General features: G+C 34.2%; 1 protein-coding gene and 1 pseudogene across 2 annotated transcripts in view; both read left to right on the plus strand.

The window, feature by feature from the left end:
• The window catches only part of LOC111043294 (probable ATP-dependent RNA helicase kurz), a 33,378-nt gene extending 21,147 nt beyond the window's left edge, over nt 1–12,231 (plus strand). For both annotated transcript variants that reach the window (XM_039424800.1, XM_039424801.1), the window contains 2 exons: nt 1,025–1,122; nt 8,859–12,231. In XM_039424800.1, the coding sequence (XP_039280734.1) occupies nt 1,025–1,122; nt 8,859–8,980 (220 nt within the window). In that variant the 3' untranslated portion in view covers nt 8,981–12,231. The remainder of the gene's footprint in view (nt 1–1,024; nt 1,123–8,858) is intronic.
• On the plus strand, nt 2,640–2,724 carry LOC120350730 (annotated as a pseudogene).
• Nucleotides 12,232–12,904: the final 673 nt, after the last annotated feature.

Here is a 12,904-nt window from a genome sequence, read left to right on the forward strand (position 1 = left end):
CATGAACATTATTTTGCGCTTATATTAAGGCTGTGCTAAGGCTAAAAATAAACTTTCTACTCGTGATATTTTTCAAAGTTTTTTGATTTGTATATCATCAAGCTATCAAAATGAAAATGTTTTCTCGGGAAACATTTTTTTCCTATCATTACTTTGTGAGATATGAGCGCCTGAAGTTTGAATTTTTGGGACAGAACATTTCAAATTCGGTAAGATATAAATCCATGAGATTTAGAGAATGGATTCTTCATGGTATTGTTGATCTAGTAAAACAAATATTTTCTGAAAATATCAATTTTTGAAAAGTTATTCAATTTACCAAAAATAACTCAACTAAAAGTTATTTTGTAAATTGAATAACTATGTTAAAAAATGATTTTTTTCGGAAAATTTTTGTTTTACAAGATCAACAATACCATGAAGAATCTATCCTCTAAATCTCTCGGAAAATTTTTGTTTTACAAGATCAACAATACCATGAAGAATCTATCCTCTAAATCTCATGGATTTATCTCTTACCGAATTTGAAATGTTCTGTCCCAAAAATTTAAACGTTGGGCGCTCATATCTCAAAAAATAATGATCAGAAAAAAAATGTTTTCCTGAGAAAGCTTTTTCATTTTGATAGCTTGATGATATACAAATCAAAAACTTTGAAAAATATCACGAGTAGAAAGTTCATTTTTAGCCTTCGCACAGCCTTAATACTAGCAGGTAATCCGTGCTCTGCAAGTGTCTAATTAAAAACTTGAAAAACTGAAAACTTGACCTACTGAAATCTTGAAGAATAAAAAAAAATACCATTAATCCAAACTATAACCATCCTCGGTAAATTAAGAATCAGTATGCAAAATTTCAAGTTAATCTATTCAGTAGTTCAGACACGATGATGCGTCAAACATGTATTTCTTTGTATCCCGTACAGTATGTATAAACCTATTATTTTCTCTTGTCATATTCTAGATTATTTTAAATAGATTTTATTAGTTTCTTAAACTTTATTCGTGTTCTTAAATTGTTTCAGTGTTGTTCCTCGAACACAAGTACTTTTGAAGGCACTAGCGGATGAGCAAATAAGCTCCAGAAAGGATCTCTTGTTTCAGTGGACGAACAACTCTAAATGTAAGTTCAACATCTTTAAATACGAGGATCTTTTTGTAATTAAGTTACTCTTTTTTTATTATATATTTACCTGGTAGGAAAAGGCTGAAATTTTCAGGGAACTTCTTGCAGCTTTAGTGGCAGAGTGCTGTAAAATGTTCATGTGGCTGTCATGATTCGTTCATAAGTTAGGAGCAATTCAATATAGAGCTAACATTCACTTCTACCACCAAATGAAAAAAACTTTGTGTCACTCGATTTTTAACGGGGAAAGAATAAAAATACGACTGATATTCACCGTAACTTGTGTATAGTGAGGTCCCCGTTATAATGGCAGAGAAGAAAGATTGGATTGTTCTAATATTAGTCAATATAATTATTATTATTATAATTCACCAAACGTAGTGAGGTCTATGTTTCAACTCGATTTGCTTTTGTCTGTCTGTATGTAACGCGATTACGGCCAAACGCGTGGATAGAATTCGATGAGATTTGGCAGGAATATTCCTTTTTCAACTGCGCGTTGATTTATACACAAGGTTTTTTGAAATTTTTAACTTTAAGGATAATATTAAAAGAAAAGGAATTCCTCCTTACTCTGATATCACTATATATATCATCTACTTTGAAGATAGGATCAATCAGCTGACATGTGGATTATTCATTGCATGCATTACACAGATGTCTGGCCGTGTCTATTTCTATAAGGTAGGGTTTCAATATTTTTCATGATGCGTGCCCATCAGTATCAATATTCTCACATTTGAAAAACAAATTCAATAGGTGATTGAAAATAAAATAAAAAATTATAAAATGAACTGAATAATGCCATTGAAATTATAATATTCTTGATTGAAAAAATTAATTTCAAAATAATAGAGAAATATTTCTATCAGATGGAAAGATTATCACGAAACTGGATGAATCATCATATGGGATACAAATTCAAACGTGAACTGAGTTTATTTACATGGGTGAGTTTTCGATCTTGGAGAAAACAAATAACAGTTTTTAAGAGTAAATTATGATTCAACTGAATCAACTAGAACAGGTGACATCAGATACTTGTGGATGAGAAATCTGCGTGAGGTCTACTGTTCTCAGAACTACTAGTATTAATCAATTCAATGTTAAATCTATTACATTCGTGAATAAAATAACCCTTTAAATAATTAGATTCACAACTTTCATAACTGAGATCGGATTTTTTCATCCTCACACACACCTGAAATCTTGGCGGCAAATTTAAAAAGCGGTTACACTACAATCTGAACTTCAAAACATCAGAATCAAGTTATTTGGTAGGTATTTCATTTCAATTTCTTGAAAATAATAGCAAAATAGAAATTCTATTTATAACAAGATGATTTCAATGGAAATAGTTCTGAAATAACCTTTCAATATTTATACCGGTACCACTAACCTACTGGTAGGCTAATTGAAGCATAGACGAAGTCTAGGATGGTCAAAATTCGTATCAACTGTGTAAAATGAAGAAAGATTGGATACAATTGATCTAATATTAATCAATATATTAATAAATCATACTTGACAGGATCTTTTCTGTAGTATGTATTTCTCATCTAAATCTCAACTTTTGAGTTCACTTTTAGTTCAGTGAATATTGGATTCTCAGAATTTTGATTTTGAATTTTTGATATTCAATTGAAATTTAAGTAAAAACTGAAACTCACCACACACAATACGGCCACAACATCCGACGGTCGGATCATGTATAATTTGTGTTTCTCATACGGTAATATCTAAACATTATTTCATTTATTCAACAATACATTTTTACATCAATAATACGGTTTGTCTAATCAAGTATTTGGTTAGAATAAAGAAAAGACATGGCGGCTGAAGATTTTTTGTTCACATCTGTATAGTCACTATCAAAAGTGAAAATAAAATATTTCTGACAAACTGACAACATCGCAAAGCTAGAGAGAGATAGCGCTATCTGCCTTGTTGAATGATAGAAAACAATGTTCAATCAAATACTGCCATTATAACGTGGACCTCACTGTAGTATTTGTGGCTGATTTCAACATTTGGAGAAAAAGTTGCTAATGATTTTTTTACTTTCCTTGCCCTATTACCATAGGTAAGGAGAGTATTGCTTCCCGATAAAAATTAAGGTACCCTAATTTCTAAATTTCTATACGTTTCAAGGTCCCCTGAGTCCAAAAAAGTGGTTTTTGGGTATTGGTCTGTATGTGTGTGTGTGGGTGTGTGTGTGTGTGAGTGTATGTGCGTCTGTGTACACGATATCTCATCTCCCAATTAACGGAATGACTTGAAATTTGGAACGTAAGGTCCTTACAATAAGGATCCGACACGAACAATTTCGATCAAATGCAATTCAAGATGGCGGCTAAAATGGCGAAAATGTTGTCAAAAACAGGGGTTTTCGTGATTTTCTCGGAAACGGCTCCAACGATTTTGATCAAATTCATACCTAAAATAGTCATCGATAAGCTCTATCAACTTCCACAAGTCTCATATCTGTAAAAATTTCAGGAGCTCCGCCCCATCAATGCAGATAGATTCCCAATTATCAGGCTTCAGATACAATTGAAACAAAGAAAATCAAGTGGAGTAGATTGAGCATGAAAATCTCTACAATTAATGTTCAGTAACATGTTCACCTAAAGTTGGAAATAAGCTTGAAATTCGAGAAAATATGATTATTCAATTACAAACTGTTGGCAACTGTTGATTCTATTAAATCATTCACTATGAAGAGATAGCAGTGTGTCTCCAGCGTTATTGCCCTGTCACCAGCTGGCTCAAATATTTGAATAATAGACTTGAGATGCGCGGGAACACTAGCGTCAGGTGATCAATTTTCATAACGGCAAGGAAAGTTGTGTGAGTGCGCCACACCAGATTTTTTTCAAATTTAAGGCTAAGGCCGGTGTATTGGAACATGTTGTACAATGTTTGGGGCTGGTGGTGGGGATGGACAGCTGCTTCGTTATGTTATTCTACCTTCAACAGAGGAGTGAGGCAAACGAGAAGCAATCGTCACTATACACACTACAGCTACACACAGATGTTCATAAATACGTCACTCGGCAGACAGACAACTATGTACTCCCAAGGCACAGGACTGCAATCTTCGAAGAGAAACCTTCATACGTGGGCAGAAAACTGTGGAATCATCTACCGGTGAAGATAAAGTTGCTGGATTGTGTGACATTGAAAAAATACTTAGTGAGTTTCTCAAAGGAAGGCCCATATACGAACTATGTGAATTTCTTGAAACAGGAGACACAGACTGGCAGTGAAAAAATATAATTGTAAATACAAACAATTCAAATATATATAATCATATATATATTTTTTCCTACAGTTAGCCGAAAAAGTGCTCATTCCCGCATCAATTATAGTACGCAAAATACCTTATTCCCACACCCAGTGCAGGAATGTAGATTTGAGTGCGGCAAAGACTTTGTCGCACTCAAAATTTGCAACATAACACAAAATAGTTAACACGCTTTATTAGGGTAGAGTGCGGCAAAGTAAAAGAAATGTTGGTAAACCTGAATATGTGCTGGCTGGAAATTTTTGTGAAACAGCTGATTATTACCGTGGGATATTGAATAACGAACAGTAAATAAACAAGAAGTTTTGATAGTATTCAATATCAGTATTTTATTTCTATTCAAATTATCATGAACGATTTTTATGTGTGAGATGCCTATATTTTTAACTGGAAGACATTGGAAACATTTATCGATCATTTTTATGATCAAGGAATCAAGTATTTTTATATCTTCAATTACTTTTTTGGTTAGGTTTCTCTTATTACTGACACTAAGGTTATATTTTCAAAACAATAATGCGTATCCATTAGGTTTGAAACATAAATATTTACACTTGAAAAAAGTTATTCAGTTCTTTAACTCCCCGAAACATCTCTACTCACATTTTCGTAGAACAACTTCAATGAATGCAGTTGATGAATTAGAAACATAATACAGAATAGATTTATTGAATACCGTAATCAAAAACACAATACAATATATTGTTTACTCAACAGTGACTTGAATGATTGACGTTCAGAATTTCAGGTAAATGTAATGTCTATATAATATAATTTAATCACGTTTTAAATAATGCAGTAAGCCTATAACCTTAATTATACGATTCATGCTGCTACTGGGCGATTGGCCAGAAAAGCAGAAAGGCCAAATTGACATGTTTACTAATGTATTTACAAGAAAAAAAAACAAGCTGAAACTATATTTTTACACTAATTGTGCCTAGTATATCATTCAGACTCAAAATTGAGGATGTTTGGAACTGGAATAAAAAGTACACATGAAAATTTCATAGAATGGTCAGGTTAGAAGTCTGTCCTGAGGGCTGATCACTAGCCTAATCCTTGATCAGTCCTGGGCCTATTAACTTATTTATTTATTCACATTAATAGACAAATTAAAACATAAGCTTACAGCTTTGATCGCATAGACAAATTTATCAATAAACCAAATTAATGGGCACCGTTTAAGTATAAGCAAAGTTTTGCTGCCTAATTTTTGTGTTTTTGGATAGGAGAATATTAAACTGTTAGTCACGGGTGAAGAATAATGTTGTTGAGGCTCATTGATAGCTCAAAATACATACATTATCCAGACAAGTGCCATTTCTACACTTGCTGATGACTTCTTGTAGAGGAAGTATTATTATAATTGAATCTCATATTACTTTATAATATTCATTCTATTGTCATTCAGACTGAATTTGAAATAATTCTGTTGTGGAATGGTTGCAATATTTATTATCAGCATCAAAAATACTAAAGATTTGCACAAACAAACATTTTATTTGGTGTAGGACAAGTTCACCGTCTATTACTGACTTTTCACATTCTATGGTAACTGTAGGAAAAATTTAATGTGCAATACGTGCGCAAAGTTTCTTTGCTGCACTCAAGAAACCATCATTCCGTACTCGCCTACGGCTCGTGCGTAAACGTTTCTTTCGGTGCAGCAAAGTGGCACTTTGCGCACTAGTTGCACAAATAACTATTTTTTTATTCTTGACAACAATTGCTATTCTTGAAGAATATGTAATAAAGAATTTTGACTATTGACTCGTGGTCAACTCAGTGGCGGGCACATTCCTGCCCGTTGAAAAACTGATTATACCAGGCGCACACCGCCGCGAATATATTGAGAAGTTTTGTTGCGGGGCAAATTCAATTCGGAGAACTTGCCGTGCGGAAATTTAATACCATTGCGGTGTATGTGCTGGCGCAAACCAAAGCGTTGCGAAATATTTGCACTTTTGCTACAAATAAATGAATAAATACAATATTATTGTCAGCCAGCCAAAAAAGCACAAGACAAAGTCACACAAATAGAACATGAAATAGACAGTCACACATTAAGAGACACATTGTTACTATTACATTGCTATTTAGATTACTTTTCCAAATATTACAAATAACAAAGACAATATTACAAAATTAAGTAATTAAGCAGCTAGTTCATACTTGCTAACAATAAGAATCAAGTTATGCTGATTCTGCTCTCGTAAAATTCACTTAATTTATAAAAAGGATTGTTTGCCAGCCTATCGTGCATCTTTAATTTGAACAGCTTTAGGGGTGTTTGTTGGAGATGTAGCGGTAACTTATTATACACATTTTGCCCAACTGCTTCAAAACTGTTTAAAGATTCAGACAATCTTTGGTATTGAATATAGATAGATCTGTCTATTGTTTCTGGTATTAACAGAGTGAACAGTATTTCTTAATTGATAACGATGCAGATTATCCTTAGTGTATAACAAAACAGAACATATGTACTGATTTATTACTGTCAGAATTTTATTATTTATGAATAATGGCCTACAGTGTTTTAAATAAGGTGATTCCGAGATTATTCGCACGGCTTTTTTTTGTAGCAGGAGAATATCGTTAATGTGCGCTGAATTTCCCCATAGAGGAATATCATAAGACATGAGACTGTGAAAGAAAGAAAAGTATGCTGTCCTTAAATATAGTTTTGGTACCGTATTAGCAAGGCTTCTCAGTAGATAGATCACTGCAAATACATGCAGCATTTGCAGCGAGTTCTGGAACTATACTAGTTTCGTCTGCCTTGTAAACAGTAACAGACATTGCACGACCACAAGTAGGAAAATAGCGAACACAGAACAATTGTTGGATATTATTCATACCTATCCAATATTGTATGATCTTAGTTATGTAGATTATAAAAATATAAGGATAGCTGTCTATCCTTCTACAATTGTGGTACAAGAGTATGGTATTCTCCAAATTGAAGTCTATCTTTATTATTGGCATGCACCCACATTTTTTTGGCCTTTCATCTTTTTCAGAGTCTGCCGCCACAGCAAGTAATAGAAGGGCTTATGATGATATCATGATGAACTTCAGTAAATTGAGATGAAGTAGCCTACAGTAGTACCGTAAAGCTTAGATGATAAAAGTGCTGAACTGTTTGGTTAGAACAACTAGAATATTCACGCGATTATTTCGCTTCCCAGTGTGCGTGCCCCAGCGTTGCGAATATTTCGCAACGAAAACTTCGTTTGGAAACCGCAGTCTGAATTCTTTAAAATTCCGCAACGAATTTGTACGCATCGGAGTGCGCATACCTTTACACTACGTGAAATCATTATTGGCGGTAGAAGTGAGTGGTAGCTCCATATTAAATTGCTCGTAACTGTCGAATGAATCATGGTTAATTGAAAAATGTTATTCCTTGTATTGTAATTATTCATAGAATTGTAGAAGATAAAATTATAATTCCATCATATTCAACAGTTGTATTTTTCGTCCCACTTGGATGTAATGAGCTGGTTTTCGTGCGTCATATGGATTTATATGATTGTTTTCTGACCATGCCAGTAAAATTTTTACGGCCCCTAGGGCTGTAAAATAACCTTGAAGTCAGCTGATTCTGATTGGATGTGAACGTGTTTACAAGTAGTTTACGACGCCGAATCAGTTTATGCTTCTAGAATTGAATAAAGTATTCTGCAGTAAGATACTATCATTCTATTTGGATGAATTAAATACAGATAAGATATATTATAAACTATTCAAATTCGATTTTAAGAGTACGATAGAACTTCTAACCTAAGCTTCCGCAGTCGACGACAACAAGCAATGTTGACGTTGACATTCAGATTGGTCAAATTTCAAGTGTGCTAAAACAGCTGATCAAAAAACTTTTCATTATTTTTTTTTTATTCAAGAATCAAAGCATTCATAATAATATCATCTTATTGTCATTATTTTGGAAGAATAAAAAAGTATAAACCCAACCTCCCATATTAAAACATAATCTTTTAGTTTATTAAGACAAATCAGAATAAAAAATAGAAATACTTCGACAATTTCCTGATATTCAGATTACCTCAGATTTGCTAGAGCTATGACCTTCCAGTTTTACTTTCGGAAGTGCCTAATAAACAATTATTCTCATATATATATATTGTTTTATTTTTTGTGTGACGAAAAATAGCGTTCGCACCACGGGCAAAAATGTGTTTCCGGCTCTGAATCTTTTCTAGTCCTCGGCCTACAGCCTCGGACTTGAAAACCAATTTCGAGCCGGAATAATCTCATTTTCGGCCCTAGGTGCGGAATATACTATTTCATGAGTGGGCCATTTCGCCCATCATATCTTTCGTGAAAAAACGATTTATTTAGAAGAAAAAAACGTTTAAAATAGGTTCATTAATCTTTCAATATTTGAATCTTGATATTGCAGATCTACTTAAAGAATATCTACTTTGGATTCCTGAAGGGGGACACGATGAAGTGACTCTACTCTGGCCACCAGTCGAATCTGAAGAGCTTCGTGGCATCTCTAGAACTGCAAACAAGTACTAGAACTACAGAACGGTAACGCTAGGATAGCCTACTCTCATATTTCTGCCAAAACCCACATTGCTGTGATATCTTCACTTTGAATAACTAGGAATAGTGACTATTATTATTGACCGAAGTGAGGTCTAAGATTCAAGTCGACGGTTTGGCATTTCTCTTAATGTTTAAATGTTTATGTGTTTATATATTTATATGTTGCGCATTTACGGCAAATTTTCATGAAATTTGACAGGTATGTTCCTTTTTAAATTGCGCGTCGACGTATATACAAGGTTTTTGAAAATTTTGCATTTCAAGGATAATATAAAAGGAGAAAGGAGCCTCCTTCATACGTCAATATTAGAGTGAAAGTCAGACTATAGAATTATTCATCATAAATCAGCTGACAAGTGATTACACAGATGTGTGGAGAAGCCAGTCTATTGCTGTATTTCCATAAGGTCTATAGTTTCAATCAGGTACTTGTGGATGAGAATACTGCGTGAGGTCTACTATTTACAGTAGTAGTATAGGGATAATATAAAAAGAAAAAGGAGTCTCCAACGAACGCCAATATTATCGTAGAAATCAGACTAGAGAATTATTGATCATAAATCAGCTGTCGAGTGGATTATTGAACGAGCGAAGTGAGGTCTAAGATTCAAGTCGACGGTTTTGCATTTTGTCTTTATTTATGTTGTTATGTTTATATTTATATTCCGCATTTACAGCGAAACGCAGCAATAGATTTTCATGTAATTTGACAGGTATATTCCTTTTTGAATTCCGCGTCGATGTATATAAGGTTTTTTGAAATTTTGTAGTTTAAGGATAATATAAAAGGAAAAGGAGTCTCCTTCGAACGCCAATATTACTGTAGAAATCAGACTAGAATTATTGATCATAAATCAGCTGTCGAGTGGATTATTAATTGCATGCAATTAATATATCAATGTAACTTGGTAAAAATCAGCTGTCGTGTGGACAATTAATTGTATTCAATGAGGCATGCAATAATTGATAACTCGAAATAGCATAATATTTTCTCCCGACTTTTCTCTGCTTTCAACTCGGTAAGCTTTTAATTATATTAGCATAGTTGTTTACAACAAATTATTAGCATTGTCGGTACAACAACCCAAACATCCATTAGTTGTTTACAAACCAATATCTCGCCGACACGACAGGTCAGGACATAATTTACTCTGTTAGCATTAGAGGAGGCTGTGGTTTATAACTGCGCGAGGTCTACTGTTCACAGAACTACTAGTTTAGAACAATTTTCTGCAAAAATCCACATTACTGTAACATCTTCACTTTCGAAAATTACAAATAGTGACTATTATTATTTAAAACCGTTTATTTTAAACAGTTATTTATATTGTAAAATGACTGGTTATTGCTGGCCCGGTTCAAAAGAGAAACATTATTATTAAAAATGAATACTCTTTGGCATGAATCTGTTGCCAGACATTCATGAATTCTCTTCGTTGCCAACTGGTAAATGTATTGTATTCTGTATTTAAGTAGGTTAATAAATTTTGATTCAGAAGGAATCAATCTATCATCATAGAGCCATAGGCTATTTATTTATTTCTGGGTACAATTACAGGTCATATTATGAATATGATTGGGATTGAAGAACAGGCTTTGCCCAAAACTAATCTACTCCCAAATTTTGATAACTGAGGTTTCTGACCGTGACCTGTGGTAGAATGGCGTCCCTTTCTTCGACCTGAATTTCACTTTATCAAAATCTGATTTCCTTGGAGGAGTACGCGACTAGGTGCCATCCCGACTACTTGTCCCCTTTTAAAACCGGTTATTAGGGGACAAGTAGACGTGAGCCATACCCGTCGAATTGTTTCCTTTCTGAGGAGGTGACAACTAGTCGGGGGGACACCCTGTCGTGAGGGCGAGGTGTCAAGTTGTCGTTTACGGTCATGACTAGAGGGCACCTCCGGTCCAGTAGGTATCAAGTAGTCGGGGTGACAACTTGACGGCAATGGTATATTTTTACGAGGGTACAAGTAGTCGTCTACGGTCACGACAACCTATCCCCTCGACTCCACTCCACAAGAAATCACCATTCCAGCTGGCTCTTGAAGTTGGAAAATGAAGCCCAACTATCAAGTTCTATATGAAAAGGCATTAAGATTCCTAATTTTGATATAATAAGATATTTTCAACATCATGTCTTTGTGAGTGAGCCTTTTCAACCATGGTGCAATCAAGAATAAGTGTAGAAACAAGTGTATATAAATAATTATTTTTACTCTTATTAGTTAAAAGACTTCATGTAATACCTCAGTTGATAACCCGACTGATAGATTCATCTGCCATATCATGATGGATGAAAATTTGACTGTCCTAGCTTTAGGCTCAATTTACTCGTAAGCGGTACTTCTGACGGGAAAATGTAACTGAACAAAATGTGTTTAGAATTGTGTTCTACATGTGGTTCAGTCATCAAAAGGGCTTATATTCATTTTTTCTGTTTTCAACCAACTCGAAGACGGCGAATATCTCCCGAACCGTGCGTTTGACAGGAAAATGTTACTGAACCAAAAGTGCTTAGAATTCAATTCTACATCATAAAAAATTGCTTGATCCCTCCTCCCTACCCCGCAGGGGTGTAAGTTGTGCCAACTGGTGCTCTGTAGGTGACAAGTAGTCATAGTGCACGCTGGCGTCAAGGTGTCATGTAGACGTGAGTCATCCCTGTGTACTTGTCTCCTTTCTAAGGAGGTGACAACTAGTCGGGGGGACACCCTGACGCGAGGGTGCGAGGTATCAAGTAGTCGTTTACGGTCATGACTAGTTGCCACCTTTGGTCCAGTAGGTGTCAAGTAGTCGGGGTGACAACTAGACGGCTACTCCCTTCGAGAAGCTGGTAGGCCCGGAAGGAGCGGTGCGTAATCTTAGTACTGCTTCCATACCATAGTCCATCAATATCAGCAACTCTTTATCCTTTCTCAAATCGTTGTTGTTTGATATTGAAAAGACATTTTGAATTTAATAAAAACAATTATAAGACAACAATTTTCCAAAAATATTGTAATAATTTATGAATATTTAATAATCAATAATAAGGAAACCCTATTACTAATTATTCAGTATTCTCATATAATGGAATGAACTCAGGAATAATTTAAGTAAACATAATAAATGGTTTGAAATTTATTATTAAAAAAAGAGACGAACACTGTAAAATCTGGCTTCTATGAAGAGCGGACTGTGTTGGCAACACAGTGCTGAAATAACTGCTAGAAATAATCGAAGCAGATCCTACATAAAGGTACTTAGAAAAATGACCAACAATGTGCGTGCATAGTTTATCAGACTGTTGTAAGCAAATTGTTTGAATGCTTAGCATGAATAGTAGCTCTAGGTTATAAGAAATGAAGAAAAACTGAAACAAAGTGATATACAAATAGTAAGTATTTATTAAATCAATTGTGCTAATTTGATCTGTGAAATTCATGAATAAAAAAATCAACGTAAAAATACCTTGTATACGTAATATAAGAATAGTATGTCAATATGAAGTTTATTAATAACACAATAAATGATTTACTAGCACAACAATATTGCAATTCATTCAGCATGAGCGCCTACTCCTAAATTGAAAAATAAGCAGACCACCATTGGCGAAGTCAAAGATTATAGAGTAAAGATTCCTAATACAGAAGTGAATAATCAATAATCAAAAATATATTATGACACTGTGGTCACAATTGGTGATGTAGCTGTGTAACACAACAGCATGTTGTAACGTTGACAGTTAATCAAATGAGTACTGAATACCTGACAAGTATTTTCAGTATTATTTCAATTAGGATTGCCAATGCTGATAATAATATTTCAAAGACAATAAAAGAATAAGTGAATTTATCTATTAAACTTCCAATACAAGTAACAAAAGATAGGAACCTACAAAAGATTCTG

Source organism: Nilaparvata lugens, chromosome 3 (assembly GCF_014356525.2).
Source record: "Nilaparvata lugens isolate BPH chromosome 3, ASM1435652v1, whole genome shotgun sequence".
NCBI lineage: Eukaryota > Metazoa > Arthropoda > Insecta > Hemiptera > Delphacidae > Nilaparvata > Nilaparvata lugens.